Source organism: Oncorhynchus kisutch, linkage group LG19 (genome assembly GCF_002021735.2).
Source record: "Oncorhynchus kisutch isolate 150728-3 linkage group LG19, Okis_V2, whole genome shotgun sequence".
Classification (NCBI taxonomy): Eukaryota; Metazoa; Chordata; class Actinopteri; order Salmoniformes; family Salmonidae; genus Oncorhynchus; species Oncorhynchus kisutch.
In genome coordinates this window covers 31,424,928-31,440,121 of record NC_034192.2, presented here as the reverse complement: position 1 = coordinate 31,440,121, position 15,194 = coordinate 31,424,928, and the positions used below count along the sequence as shown (strand labels likewise).

The 15,194-nt window shown below is 43.3% G+C and overlaps 1 protein-coding gene across 2 annotated transcripts in view; it reads right to left on the bottom strand.

The window, feature by feature from the left end:
* Positions 1 to 15,194, bottom strand: part of LOC109864674 (dedicator of cytokinesis protein 2) — a 139,672-nt gene that overhangs the window by 100,927 nt on the left and 23,551 nt on the right. For both annotated transcript variants that reach the window (XR_004204125.1, XM_031797056.1), the window contains exons 22-24: positions 5,640 to 5,748; positions 5,341 to 5,411; positions 1,957 to 2,063 (exon numbers count right to left, since the gene is read on the bottom strand). Coding sequence is in view for 1 of the 2 variants with exons in the window: in XM_031797056.1 (XP_031652916.1) it covers positions 1,957 to 2,063; positions 5,341 to 5,411; positions 5,640 to 5,748 (287 nt within the window). In the remaining variant the exon portion in view is untranslated. The remainder of the gene's footprint in view (positions 1 to 1,956; positions 2,064 to 5,340; positions 5,412 to 5,639; positions 5,749 to 15,194) is intronic.

Below are 15,194 nucleotides of genomic sequence, written 5' to 3'. Positions count from 1 at the left end.
TATATATGCATGTGTGTATGTGCGTGCTTGTGTACGTGTGTACAGTATCTGCCTGCAGGCTCCTTAATCCATGGAACATATGTCAAATAAATCTAGAGGGGAGAAAAACCCAATCTGTTCAAATGTTACCTGCGGTCCATGGGTCCAACTGTGTGTCATCAACCCTAGGACAGAGACAACCAGCCCAAGAAACACACACACATTGCAAAATCACACACACATACACATAAATATATCCCCTCGGTCACACGCACACTATTCCATCTCTCCCCTGTCACTCAGTGTGTCCCCAGTGAATGGTGAGAGGCAGGCAGGTAGATTAAATATGTATTGGGAGGCAGTGATAGCAGACCAGAAGCCATTAGCTGGTATAAATGTATAATTTTCCCTCCTGCATATTTCACTGGCCTAAATGCTCCCACCACAAACAGGCCTACATTTACAATGCCAAATACATCTTAATTAAAACGAGAGTCAGCCCTCAATTAGGTCTGAGTCTCTGGATTGAGATGGAATGAATTAATAAATAAACAGATAAACAAGGCAGTCAAACAGGGAACCTTGGAATTGTGTTTTTGCAGGGTGACGGGCATAGAGAGAGTCAAAGGTCAGCTGATGGTATGAGGAATGATTAGGGCTTGATAATATATACATGAACTTTGTGTGTATCTATTCAGCTAACAAACACAGAGGTCTCTCTCTCTCTCTCGCTCTCTCTCTCGTCATGCTATCTGCCCCACTATCCCGGTCATCCTCTCTCTCTCTCGCTCTCTCCATCAACAATTTTCTTTAATCTCTCCCCCTACTCTCTACATTGCCCTTACCCTCACTCCCTCCCTCCCTTCCTCTCTATATCCCTTGCTCCCCTCTCCCTCCCTTCCATCTCTCCCTCCCCCTCTTCCTCTCTCTCCTCCACTCCTTCTCTCCCTGTATTAATGCAGTGTGTGGTGGTTGGTGACTCTGGGTACAGTGACAGTTGGCCATCGGCCGCAGGGTGCCCGGAGCCCCGGGGGAATTAATCAACGCCACAATAATCAATATGGGAGGAGTGTCCGGGCCGAGCCGTGTCGCGCTACGTCAAGCTCCCCGCTATTCTACCCGCTCCTCTCCCCCATTCACCCACAATACCAGGCAGCTAAGGGCCACGGCTGACTGATGACTCACCCACGGCAACGTCGAGCAAAAACAACATCGATAATCATCAACGGAAAACCGGCAACGGAACACACACACACAACAAAACAAACACACACACACACTCCCCAGTTACAACATCATCCGTCACCCGGAGACAAAGATGGGCCAGGGAGTGAGAAGCAGGGAGGAGAGAGGATGGGGGTGTTAGGTGTTACGGGGATGAAGGGGAGGGGGGTAGATGTCTGTTTAACTGCCAACAAGCTTCTTCTGCTGCTGCTGGGCTCTCTCTCTCTCTCCGTCTGCTTTCTCTCTCTCTCTTTCTGATCTCTCTCTTTCTCTCTAACATATTCATTCAGATATCAGTTTAAAAACAAACAGCAGAGCGATGACAACAATAGCAATCTGTCAGTTGTGTCTGGCGTTGTGGCGACAGCTCGGACCACTTATCAGGAGCCAATTAGAGAACAGTAGCACCCAGAGTCTTCCATCAATCTGACTGGGGGGCCACTTAGGGAGTCGATTTGCCACTTATCACACCACTACAGACCAGTAAGGCCTTCATAATAGATTCTGAGTGGAGGGAAGGCAAGGGAGTGAAGTGGGGTTGTAGTGTGTTTAAATGGTGATGTAGGATGTTCTCATAATAGTCAAGGTTGTATGACCTTGCATCTGACATTGGGCAGACCCTTCTCTATCTACCCAAATAGGCCGAGTTTTAGCCTCTTTCTAGATGAGGTGTGCGATTGGTTGGCTGCTCCTATGGTAGTTAACATAGAGGTCAGTCATTGGTCCGTTGTCTAGCATGGAGGTTTGTCTTACCCTGTTTTTCGAAGAGTTTGCTGCTGACGATCTCGGCCATGGAGGACACCTTCTGTTTCTGCAGTTTGTCAGCAGGGATACAGGTGTAGAATTCATACAGCAACTGACTGGAGAGAGGAAAGGAGGCATGGAGAGAGGAGGAGGGAGAGGGAGGGGGTGTGGAGAGAGGGAGGGGGTGTGGAGAGAGGAAGAGGGAGGGGGTGTGGAGAGAGGAAGAGGGAGAGGGAGGGGGTGTGGAGAGAGGAAGAGGGAGAGGGAGGGGGTGTGGAGAGAGGAAGAGGGAGGGGGTGTGGAGAGAGGAAGAGGGAGGGGGTGTGGAGAGAGGAAGAGGGAGAGAGGGGGGGTGTGGAGAGAGGAAGAGAGAGAGGGAGGGGTGTGGAGAGAGGAAGAGGGAGAGGGAGGGGGTGTGGAGAGAGGAAGAGGGAGAGAGAGGTGGTGTGGAGAGAGGAAGAGGGAGAGAGGGGGTGTGGAGAGAGGAAGAGGGAGAGAGAGGGGGTGTGGAGAGAGGAAGAGGGAGAGAGGGGGTGTGGAGAGAGGAAGAGGGAGAGAGAGGGGGTGTGGAGAGAGGAAGAGGGAGTGGGAGGGGGTGTGGAGAGAGGAAGAGGGAGTGGGAGGGGGTGTGGAGAGTGGGAGAAGGGAGAGGGAAAGGTGGGTTAAGGGAGAGGGAAAGGGAGAAAGAGAGACAGTGAAAGGAAAATGAAAGGAAAGGGTGAGAGAGGGTGGGGAAGTGGAGAATTAGATCAATTGTTCAGCAAGGCTAGAAGAGCAATATTGCAAAGTCTCTAGCTACCGTTTTAATTAAACACTTTCATTTCAATTGTAAACACGTAGCACGTGGGTTGATTCCATGTAGAGTGATAGTCTTTTCTCATTTTTCTGACGCGTTTGTTTAATCTTTTACGAATCAGGTATTTGAAGCAGTTGAAATTACACATGTAAGTCAGAACTAGACATTAACTGCCATTCTGACCTGAGCAGGCTCGGGAGAGAAGAGATACAGATACACAGCACAGAAACTAGAGATGTGTCCCAAATGGTATGTTTCCCCACTGGCGTTCCCGAGTAACCTCCGCAGAGGGTTACAGTCAAATCCTTTTCTCAGTAATCCTCCAAGATGTCATTCATAAACCTTTTTCATTTCCATATGTACTAGGAAACTAAGTGTTTTTTTTCTTCTTCGTGAGCATAGGGAATGTAACTGAAAAAGTGCCTCAGGGGATATCGGTGAACACGTGTTGTGGTCAAGGCTACGATGGCGCCAGTGCAATGAGTTGAGTTTACTCAGGTTACAGAAGCACCTATCAGTCTGAGTGCCTGATCGTTTATCGAATCAGATATTTGAAGCAGTTGAAATTACACATGTAATTCAGAACCAGACATTAACTGCCATTCTGACCTGAGCAGGCTCGGGAGAGAAGAGAGTTTATGAGCTATGAGATTTATTGTAGTGGTGTTAAGTACTTAAGTAAAAATACTTTAATGTACTACTTAAGTTGTTTTTTGGGGTATCTGTACTTTACTATTGATATTGTTGACTACTTTTACTTCACTACATTCCTAAAGAAAATAATGTACTTTTTACTCCATACATTTTCAACCCGACACCCAAAAGTTACATTTCGAATTCTTTGCAGTACAGGAAAATGGTCCAATTCACACACTTATCAAGAGAAAATCCTTGGTCATCCCTACTGCCTCTGATCTGGCACTCACTAAACATAAATTATTCATTCGTAAATGATGTCTGAGTGTTTGGAGTGCGCCCCTGGCTATCCATACATTTTAAAAACAAGAAAATGGTGCCGTCTGGTTTGCTTAATATAAGGAATGTGAAATGATTTATACTTTTACTTTAGATACTTAAGTATAGTTTTGAGACTACACTTACTTTTGATACTGAAGCATATTTAAAACCAAATACATTTAGACTTACACTCAAGTAGTATTTTACTGGGTGACTTTCACTTGCGCTTGAGTCATTTTCTATTAAAGGTATCTTTACTTTTGGGTACTTTTTCCACCACTGACTGAGTGTACAAAACATTAAGAACAACCCCCCCCCCCCTAGCTAGACCTTGTGAAAACAGATGAGCCAAACTCGCGAACTAGCGACGGACACTAATGACGAGACAAGGTGCTGTCACCCTCAGCCTGGAATCCAATCAAATAAGAATTAAATGAGCCAGTTACAAAGTCTAGGCAGCTTCTTAGGGAGATTGAGCATGGAGGCATCCATTTTGCAGATACATTTATTAATGTGGTTGACACAGTACTTTCATTAGCTAGATGAACAACAAATTAAATGATAATGCCAACCACTTTTCAGACAGTAGAGAGAGCTGATCCGTGGCGCATCGCGTGCTAATTAGGCTCTCTAATTTCAATCTAATTACAAATTGAAAAATCATGCTATTGTATTATATAAGGCTGTCTGTCCTACAGAGGCCCACGTCCCAACCCTCCTAGGCGCGGACCTGCTGGGTGTTTGTGTTCATTTATTAAACCAAAGTTATGGCTCTCCCGTAAGGACCCAGAACACTGCAATAAAGTGTTGAAATATCACCATTAAGATCTTTAGGGCATTTCTTCCTCGAGTCACTGTTAAGATTATTGTTTGTGGTTCGTTGAGTCTACAGTACATCACCTTGATTGTTGGTGCGTATGTGTTTGGTCTGTTCTTGCCACTATCATTCTGGTGCAGGCGGCCAGGTGTTTTAGGTAACACCTCCATGACATTGTGTTGACACTCAACCACTCCAGAGATACAACAGACCAGACAGGTTTGGACTGTCTGAACAGAGTTCCACACACCCAGAAAAAAACACACCCCCACACACATACACACACACACACTCACCTCAGAAAGTCTCAGACACAGGTCACGGGAAGGTCAGGCCTGAAATAAAGATGTTGTGGTTTGCTGGAACCAAACGTCTGTCTGCCATAAGGAGACTCGAGACCCATTTCATTATAAAGCTAAAAGGTCTGGGGATGTGGTAGAGTCACATCTATGTTCATTATGGGTACTGTAAAGGCAAGGCTGTCTGTCTTTGAGGGGTTCATGAAAGGTTAATGGAAGATGTGACGAGTCACTGTGAGTTAAAGAGAGCTGGGGAATAAGGTTGTGACCTTGGTAGAGGGCTGGGAGACAGAGACAGTGTTTTAGACTGTTTTGTTTAGTTGGGTTTTTGTGGAGACAACGTTATGAGACAGTTATCAGCCAGAGGGACGGGGGGGGGTCAGAGGGGAAGTTAGTGGACGTTAGGTACAGGTGACTGAGGTGAGAGACACGTCACTTCACGTTGCACCCTGGGAAGGCTCTGAGCGATGTTGACAGTGGTTCTATTTACTATTCCTGTGGAGGCGGCAGAGGATAGCACTCACCTCAGGAGTTTGGCGTCAAACACTGTCTCCACATCCTGCAAGACTGTGGGTAGGTACTTCAGAGCAGCCACCTGGAGAGAGAGACAGAGAGAGACCGACAAAGAGAGAGAGAGAGGCAGAGAGGGAGAGAGACATGCACATGGATGGGAAAGAATCATAAAACCTGAAATCGGGACAAATGAGGTCATATCAATAAATGAGCAAGGTAAAAAAAAAGATGGAGAGACAGAGAAATGTACTGTAGAGCATTAGGAGAGGAGAGATGAGGAGGAGAGAGGTAGTGAAGTTGGAGTGTTTACCTGCAGCAAGACTGTTGTGTTGTGGTCACTCCTCATTAGTTGGTTGATGGACTCGAATAGTCTCCGTAGAGATTCCTCAAACTCTTTCTGCTCCTTCCCTTCATACAGCCTGGAGAGAGGGGGGCAGGGGGGAGGAAAAGGGGAGGAAAGAGGAAGAGAGGGGGGCACGGTTAATGTCTCCAACAGGATTTAAAAAAGGGAAGGTGTCCCGAAAACACGCTACATTCAGCATTACTACGTAAGCCTGCTTGTTAGTCCCAAAAATGTACTCAGATCTATACAGACACGAGTGCTCCCTTTTCTTTCCTTTCTGGGGTAACGAATGCTTTTAAGGACTTATGTAGTTCTAGTTGGCTGTTGTTGGGGGAAACAGAAGGAGTAAGGAGGCTAGGTCACATGGAGGCTACGTCAAACTAGACAGAGGAGCCTTTACAGTACACAACCTCTACCAGATACTGACAGTAGAGTACCATCTCTGAATACAAAGCTATGCCATGTGTTTCATTTTGTATCTTGTTTCACCTTGTGTCCCCAACAAAACATCACAATCCCTAAAGTTGTCTACTCCTCCCTTTCTATTCTTTGTTAAACTCATCTATCTATCCCTACTGTTGTAACTAATGTCTTCTCATTACTCTCCTTTCGTCTCGCTCCTCCTCCCCAGCTCTCCATCCCTCTTCCTTCCTACATCTCCTAATGTCTCACTGTAATTCTGTGGTAAATGTTAATTGCAGCACGGGTCGTGGGTGCTGGGGGGAGGGGGGGATTACAGCAGGGATCATCAACTAGATTCAGCCGCGGGACAATTATTTTCTTGTGCGGAAGGTGAGGGGGCCGGAACATAATTACAAATCATTTGTACACTGCAAAATTGACCGCATGAAGCCCTTACAGATAAAATATTTTGACTAAAACATAACCGTTTCAAACCGTGCTTACATTTCTATATGATATACAGTACCTTCAGAAAGTATTCACACCTCTTGAGATTTTATTGTGTTACAGCCTGAATTGAAAACTAAATAGGGCTTTTTTGTCACTGGCCTACACACAGTACCTCATCATTTCAAAGTGTAATTATGTTTTTAGAAATGTTTACAAATGATTTTAATTTAACTTTTATTTAACTAGGCAAGTCAGTTAAGAACAAATTCTTATTTACAAGGCGGCCTAACCCGGGCCAAGCCCAAGCCTGGAATCAAACCTGGGTCTGTAGTGATGCCTCTAGTACTGAGATGCAGTGCCTAAAACCGCTGCTCCACTCAAGAGCCAAAATTAATTACATATGAAAAGCTGAAATGTCGTGAGTCAATAAGTATTCAACCCCTTTGTTATGACAAGCCTAAATAAGTTCAGGAGCAAACATTTGCTTAGCAAGTCACATCACTCTGTGGGCAATAATAGAGTTGATGTCCGCACCCTCAGTGGAAATCTAATTAGCATGATAGAAAAATCCCCATCAAAATCTGCCTGTTTAAACTCAAACAATCTGTTTTGCATGAACTGCGTCTCAATCCACCACATCTGCCAATGGCGGCCTTAAGGTGGCCGAGCTACAGCGATGTTTGCCAGACCCCGAAACATCGCGAAAACGTCTGAATCGTCCAAACAGTTTGGGCTACACACCAATATGGAAAGGTGAGACTCTGACGAACACATACAGTTAGAGACTCATTCTAGGGTTTTTCTTTATATTTACTATTTTCTACACTGTAGAAAAATAGCAAAGGCATCAAAACGATGAAATAACACACAGGGAATCATGTAGTAACGACAGTCCATCATTACTTTAAGACAATTTAGAATTTTTAAAGTTTCTTCAAGTGCAGTCGTAAAAACCATCAAGGGCTATGATGAAACTGGTTCTAATGAGGAAAGGAAGATCCAGAGTTACCTCTGCAGAGGATAAATTCATTAGAGTTACCAGCCTCAGAAATCGGCAATTAACTGCACCTCAGATTGCTTCACAGAGCTCAAGTAACAGACCTGGCCTCCACAATCACCGAAACTCAACGCAATTGAGATGGTTTAAGATGAGTTGGACCGCAGAGTAAAGGCAAAGCAGCCAACAAGTGCTCAGCATATGTGGGAACTCCTTCAAGACTTTTGGAAAAGCATTCCACCTCATGAAGCTGGTTGAGAGAATGCCAAGAGTGTGCAAAGCTGTCATCAAGGCAAAGGTTGGCTTCTTTGGAGAATCTAAAATATGAAATACATTTTGATTTGTTTAACACTTTTTTGGTTACTACATGATTCCATATGTGTTATTTCATAGTGTATGTCTTCACTATTATTCTGTAATGTAGCAAATAGTAAAAATAAAGAAAACCGCTTGAATGAGTAGGTGTGTGCAAACTTTTGACTGGTACTGTACAAGTTGGTTGTTTTGCTCTAGGATGCCCACAAGCCTCAAAAGACTCAGCTGAAGGTAGCCCGGTACCAGTTTAGAAAACGTATGGATGTATACACTGAATGCACAAAATATTAGGAACAACTTTTCCCCCTCAAACTACCTCAATTCGTTGGGGCGAGGACTCTACAAGCTGTCAAAAGCATTCCACAGGGATGCTGGCCAATGTTGACTCCAAAAGTAAAAAATATTTTTGCCTTCCTCATATTAAGCAAACCAGACGGCACAATTTTCTTGTTTTATTACATAGCCAGGGACACATTTCAACACAGACATAATTTACAAAGGAAGCATTTATGTTTAGTGAGTCAGAGGCAGTAGGGATGACCAGGGATGTTCTCGTGATAAGTGTGTGAATTGGAAAATGTTTCTGTACTTTTGGGTGTCAGGGAAAATGTATGGAGTAAAAAGTAAAGAATTTTCTTTAGGAAAGTAGTGGAGTAAAAGTCAGAGTAAAGTACAGATAGCCCCAAAAAAACGACTAAATACTTCAAAGTATTTTTACTTAAGTACTTTACACCACTGGTGGTGGAGCATTCTTGATACACACAGGAAACTGTTGAGCATGAAAAACCCACTTAAAAATGTTGCCCATTCACCATCTAAAAGGCACACATACACAATCCCTGTCTTCTTCCTCATGTTCTTTGAGTTTGGGTTGGCGGATCGCATCCAACTTAAAGGTGCATACACCGCCACCTATTGTACTAAAGTGTGAGGCCAGTCCCGGCCTACCTACATTCAATTATCTTCATTATTCCTGTTCCTTAAAGAAAAGAATAACACCACCAACTAACTCTACACCTACATACCACTATTTCATGAAAATATAAATCACCCAATTAACTCTTAAAAATCAGTAAAATGCAGTAAAATCTCATACACCCAGGTACATCTATGCTGTTGCCACCTACACTCATTAAAAACTACCCCATTCCACTACTTTGACCGTATTTTTAAAAATTAAATAAAAAGTTGAACCTTTTATTTAACTAGGAAAGTCAGTTAAAGAACAAACTCTTATTTACAATGACGGCCTACCCCGGCCAAACCTGGACAACGCTGGGCCAATTGTGCGCCGCCCTATGGGACTCCCAATGTAGTGATGCCTCTAGTGCTGAGATGCAGTGCCTTATACCGCTGTGCCACTAGGGAGACCTATCTGCTCCTGCCCATGCCAACAGCCTAGGAGGACGGGACACCACTCCTCAACACACCCTGTAACTCATCCTAAGTTAAATCTTGTATACCCAACTATTTCTCTGCAGCTGCCACCACAACATCTATTTTCTGTGATTTACTTTCCATTTCTATGGTACAGTTGATAAACATAGCTCTGAACGTTAAGAAGACAACCTTACTGAAGCATAACTCACTCGTTACCCTATCCCTCTGTACTGGCAAAAAGCTATTACTTACTGGGGTCACAATCCATGTCACAATTGTCTCAAGGCTTAAAATGACTTATTTTACCTGTCTCCTCCCCTTCACACACTGACTGAAGTGAATTTAACAGGTGACAAGGGACCTGGGACCTTCTGTGACAAGGGACCTGTCAATAAGGGACCATAGCTTTCACCTGTATTCACCTGGTCAGTGTATGTCACAGAAAGAGCAGGTGTTGCTAATGTTTCTTTACACTCAGTCTATATGGAGGTATACTGAACAAAAATGTAAAAGCAACATGTAAAGTATTGGTCCCATGTTTCATTAGCTGAAGTAAAAGATCGCAGAAATATTCCATATGCACAAGAATCTAGTTCTCTCAAATGTGCACAAATTTGTTCACATCCCTGTTAGTGAGCATTTCTCCTATGCCAAGATAATCCATCCGCCTGACAGGTGTGGCATATCAAGACGCTGATTAAACATGATCATTACACAGGTTCACCTTGTGCTGGGGAAAATAAAAGGCAAGATGTGCAGTTTTGTCACACAACACAATGCCACAGATGTCTCAAGTTTTGAGAGTGTGCAATTGGCATGGTGACTGCAGGAATGTCCTCCAGAGCTGTTGCCAGAGAATTTAATGTTAATTTATCTACCATTAGCCTCCACCAACGTTGTATTAGACATTTTGGCAGTGCGTCCAACCGGCCTCACAACCGCAAACCACGTATAACCACGCCAGCCCAGGACGTCCACATCCAGCCACACTGATGAAACTGTGGGTTTGCACAATCAGAGTTTCTGACCAAACTGTCAGAAACCGTCACAGGGATGCTCATCTGCGTGTTTGTCATCATAACCAAGGTCTTAACCTGACTGTAAATACTCACTTTTGATGGCTACTGGCATGCTGGAGAAGTGTGCTCTTCACGGATTCATTCAATTTTCAACTGTATCGGGCAGATGGCAGACAGCGTGTATGGCAGACAGCGTGTATGGTAGTGGTGGGGTTATGTTTTGGGCAGGCATAAGCTACGGACAACGACCACAATTGCATTTTATCGATGGCAATTTCAATATACAGAGATACCGTGACGAGATCGTGAGGCCCATTGTCGTGCCATTCATCAGACGCCATCAAATCATGTTTCAGCCCAATAATGCATGGCCCAATGTCTCAAGGATATCTACACAATTCCTGAAAACTGAAAAGTTCCCAGTTTTTCAATGAGCAAAGTTGGGTTACTCTGGATTAACGTGTACGACAGCGTGTTCCAGTTCCTGCCAATATCCAGTAACTTTGCACAGCCATTGAAGAGTAGGTCAACATTCCAAAGGCAACAATCAACTTCCTAATCAACTCTATGCAAAGGAGATGTGTTGCGCTGCATGAGGCAAATTGTACTGACTGGTTTTCTGATCCACGCTCCTACCTTTTTTTTAAGGAATCTGTGACCAACAGATGCATATCTGTATTTGTATCTGTATCTATATCTGTATCTGCATATTAGGCTCTAATTTATTTATTTCAATGGACTGACTTCGTTATACAGTGAATAAAGAAATTATTCAGACCCCTTTGTCTTTTTCCACATTACAGCCTTATTCTAAAATCTATTCATCAATCTATACATAATCAATCTATGCAGCAGAGAACTGGAAGGAAAGGCGGCCAAATGAGGTGTTGGCTTTAGGGATGATCAGTGAGATACACCAGCTGGAGCGCGTGCTACGGGTGGGTGTTGCCATCGTGACCAGTGAATTGAGATAAGGCAGAGCTTTACCTAGCATGGACTTGTAGATGACCTGGAACCAGTGGGTCTGGCGACGAATATGTAGCGAGGTCCAGCCGACTAGAGCATACAGGTCGCAGTGGTGGGTGGTATAAGGTGCTTTAGTAACAAAACGGATGGCACTGTGATAAACTGCATCCAGTTTGCCGAGTTGAGTATTGGAAGCTATTTTGTAGATGACATCACCGAAGTTGAGGATCGGTAGGATAGTCAGTTTTACTAGGGTAAGTTTGGCGGCGTGAGTGAAGAAGGCTTTGTTGCGAAATAGAAAGCCGACTCTAGATTTGATTTTAGATTGGAGATGTTTGATATGAGTCTGGAAGGAGAGTTTACAGTCTAGCCAGACACCTGGGTACTTATAGATGTCCACATATTCTAGGTCGGAACCATCCAGGGTGGTGATGCTAGTCGGGCGTGCGGGTGCAGGCAGCGAACGGTTGAAAAGGATGCATTTGGTTTTACTAGCGTTTAAGAGCAGTTGGAGGCAACGGAAGGAGTGTTGTATGGCATTGAAGCTCGTTTGGAGGTTAGATAGCACAGTGTCCAAGGAAGGGCCAGAAGTATACAGAATGGTGTTGTCTGCGTAGAGGTGGATCAGGGAATCGCCCGCAGCAAGAGCAACATCATTGATATATGCAGAGAAAAGAGTCGGCCCGAGAATTGAACCCTGTGGCACCCCCATAGAGACTGCCAGAGGACCGGACAACATGCCCTCCGATTTGACACACTGAACTCTGTCTGCAAAGTAGTTGGTGAACCAGGCAAGGCAGTCATTAGAAAAACTTAGGCTGCTGAGTCTGCCGATAAGAATATGGTGATTGACAGAGTCGAAAGCCTTGGCCAGGTCGATGAAGACGGCTGGACAGTACTGTCTTTTATTGATGGCGGTTATGATATCGTTTAGTACCTTGAGCGTGGCTGAGGTGCAACCGTGACCGGCTCGGAAACCAGATTGCACAGCGGAGAAGGTATGGTGGGATTCGAGATGGTCAGTGATCTGTTTGTTAACTTGGCTTTCGAAGACCTTAGATAGGCAGGGCAGGATGGATATAGGTCTGTAACAGTTTGGGTCCAGGGTGTCTCCCCCTTTGAAGAGGGGGATGACCGCAGCAGCTTTCCAATCCTTGGGGATCTCAGACGATACAAAAGAGAGGTTGAACAGGCTTGTAATAGGGGTTGTGACAATGGCGGCAAAGGGTCTGAAATAGCAAAGGGTCTGAATATAAATAAAAGGTATTTCTGTTTTGAATTTTTAATAAATTGACAAAAATGTATGAAAACATGTTTTAACTTTGTCATTATGAGGCATTGTGTGTAGAAAAAAATGATTTAATCCTTTTTTTGAATTCAGACTATAACACCAAAAAATGTGGAGTAAGTCAAGGGGTATGAACACTTTCTGAAGGCACTGTATCTCTCTATTATGCACAGGAATACTTTAGAACAGATTTCCAAATTTAAAATCACTTTGAGACAATTTGCTGCTATTTAAAAAAAAACATTTTTTACTTGAGGGGTCAAATGAAATAACCCGAGGACCAAATATGGCCCGCAGTCCACCAGATGGTGAACCCTGGATTAGACTGTGACACACAGGGTTATTACCACATGACTCTGAGAGTACCGGGCGGCGTTATGATTACTAAAGCATTGTCTTCCATAATCCCCCTGTGTGGCTGAGTGGACACACACACAGACACACACACACGCAAACACACAAACAATGGACATACAGTGCCTTGCAAAAGTATTCATCCCCTTTGCCATTTTTCCTATTTTGTTGCATTGCAACCTGTAATTTAATTAAAACTTCTGAGGGCTATGCCCCTTTTTTCTCAATTTCCTGCCTGAATGATGTGCCCAAACTAAACTGCCTGTTGCTCAGGCCCTGAAGCCAGGGTATTCATATAATTGGTACCAGTGGAAAGAAAACACTTTAAAGTTTGTAGAAATGTTAAAATAATGTAGGAGAATATAATACAATAGATATGGTAGGAGAAAATTCTAAGAGTCTACCCTCTTAGAATGGCAAGTAAAAGGTATTATTGACAATTAACTCCCTGGATGCAATTCCTATGGCTTCCACATGGTGTCAGCAGTCTAAGGTTTCAGGCTTGTAACTTCAAAAACAAATAAAAAATATCAGTTTTAGTACAGGGACACAGTCTTGGAAATTCGTGTTTACGCGCGCCATGAAGACAAGGCGCACTTGCTAAAATCGGTTTCCTATTGAACATACTTATTTCAGTAAGAAGTATTATAGTTTGTTTACATTTCAGAGTATTTGTGGAGTAAATAGAAACATTATTTTATTTTATTTTATCTAACAAAATAACACTAGATGTTATAGCTGAGACCCTTTGGATGACAAATCAAAGGAAGATTTTCAAAAAGTAAGTGATTTTCAAAAAGTAAGTGAATATTTAATCGCTATTTGTGAATCTATGAAACCTGTGCCGTTGGAAAATATTTTGATGTGGGGCGCCGTCCTCAAACAATCGCATGGCATGCTTTCACTGTAATAGCTACTGTAAACAGGACAGTGCAGTTAGATAAATTCTTGTTAAAGCGTTCAACCGATATAAGACAATTATATGCACCTAAATGTTTAATATCCATTATTTTTAAGTTTATTATTTGAATTGCTCGCCCTCCAGTTTCAAACAGGTTTTAAATAGATTAAAATAGATTTTTATTTGGATTTCATGTAATGGACATGCACAAAATAGTCCAAATTGGTAAAGTAAAATTTAAAAAATAACGAAATGTGTTTTTTTAAAGTGGTGCGTGCATACATATTCACCCCCTTTGCTATAAGCCCTTAAATAAGATCTGGTTCAACCAATTACCTTCAGAAGTCACATTATTAGTTAAATAAAGTCCACCTGTGTGCAATCTAAGTGTCACATGATCTGTCACATGATCTCAGTATATATATTGCCTGTTCTGAAAGGGCCCAGAGTCTGCAACAACACTAAGCAAGAGGCACCAGAAAGCAAAAGGCACCATGAAGACCAAGGAGCTCTCCAAACAGGTCAGGGACAAAGTTTTGGAGAAGTACAGATCAGGATCAGGTTATAAAAAAATATCTGAAACTTTGAACATCCCACGGAGCACCATTAAATCCAATATTAAAAAATGGAAAGAACATGGCACCACAATAAACCTGCCAAGAGACAGATGCCCACCAAAACTCACGGACCAGGCAGGGAAGGCATTAATCAGAGAGGCAACAAAGAGACCAAAGATAACCCTGAAGGAGCTGCAAAACTCCACAGCAGAGATTGGAGTATCTTTACGGAAGTGTGGCCAGAAAAAAATAAGCAAACATGTTTGGTGTTCGCCAAAAGGCATGTGGGAGACTCCCTAAACATATGGAAGAAGGTTCTCTGGCCAGATGAGACTCAAATTTAGCTTTTTGGCCATCAAGGAAAACTCTATGTCTGGCGCGAACCCAACACCTCTCATCACCCTGAGAACAATGAAGCATGGTGGTGGCAGCATCATGCTGTGGGGATGTTTTTCATCGACAGGGACTGGGAAACTGGTCAGAATTGAAGGAATTATGAATGGCGCTAAATACAGGGAAATTCTTGACGGAAGTCTTCCAGAGATTTGAGACTGGGACAGAGGTTCACCTTCCAGCAGGACAATGACCCCTTCCAGTGCGATATTTTGTGAGCTTGAGGAACCTGTTTTTGCCTTGTTTTCCTTTAGCATACTGCTAAAGTAACACTTGAGTGGTTTAAGGGGAAACATTTAAATGTCTTGGAATGGCCTAGTCAAAGCCAAGACCTCAATCCAATTGAGAATCTGTGGTATGACTTAAAGATTGCTGTACACCAGCGGAACCCATCCAACTTGTTTGTTTCACAATAAATAAATAAAAACTTACATCTTCAAAGCTGTAGGGCATGTCGTGTAAATCAAATCATACAAATTCCCCCAAAAATCCATTTTAAT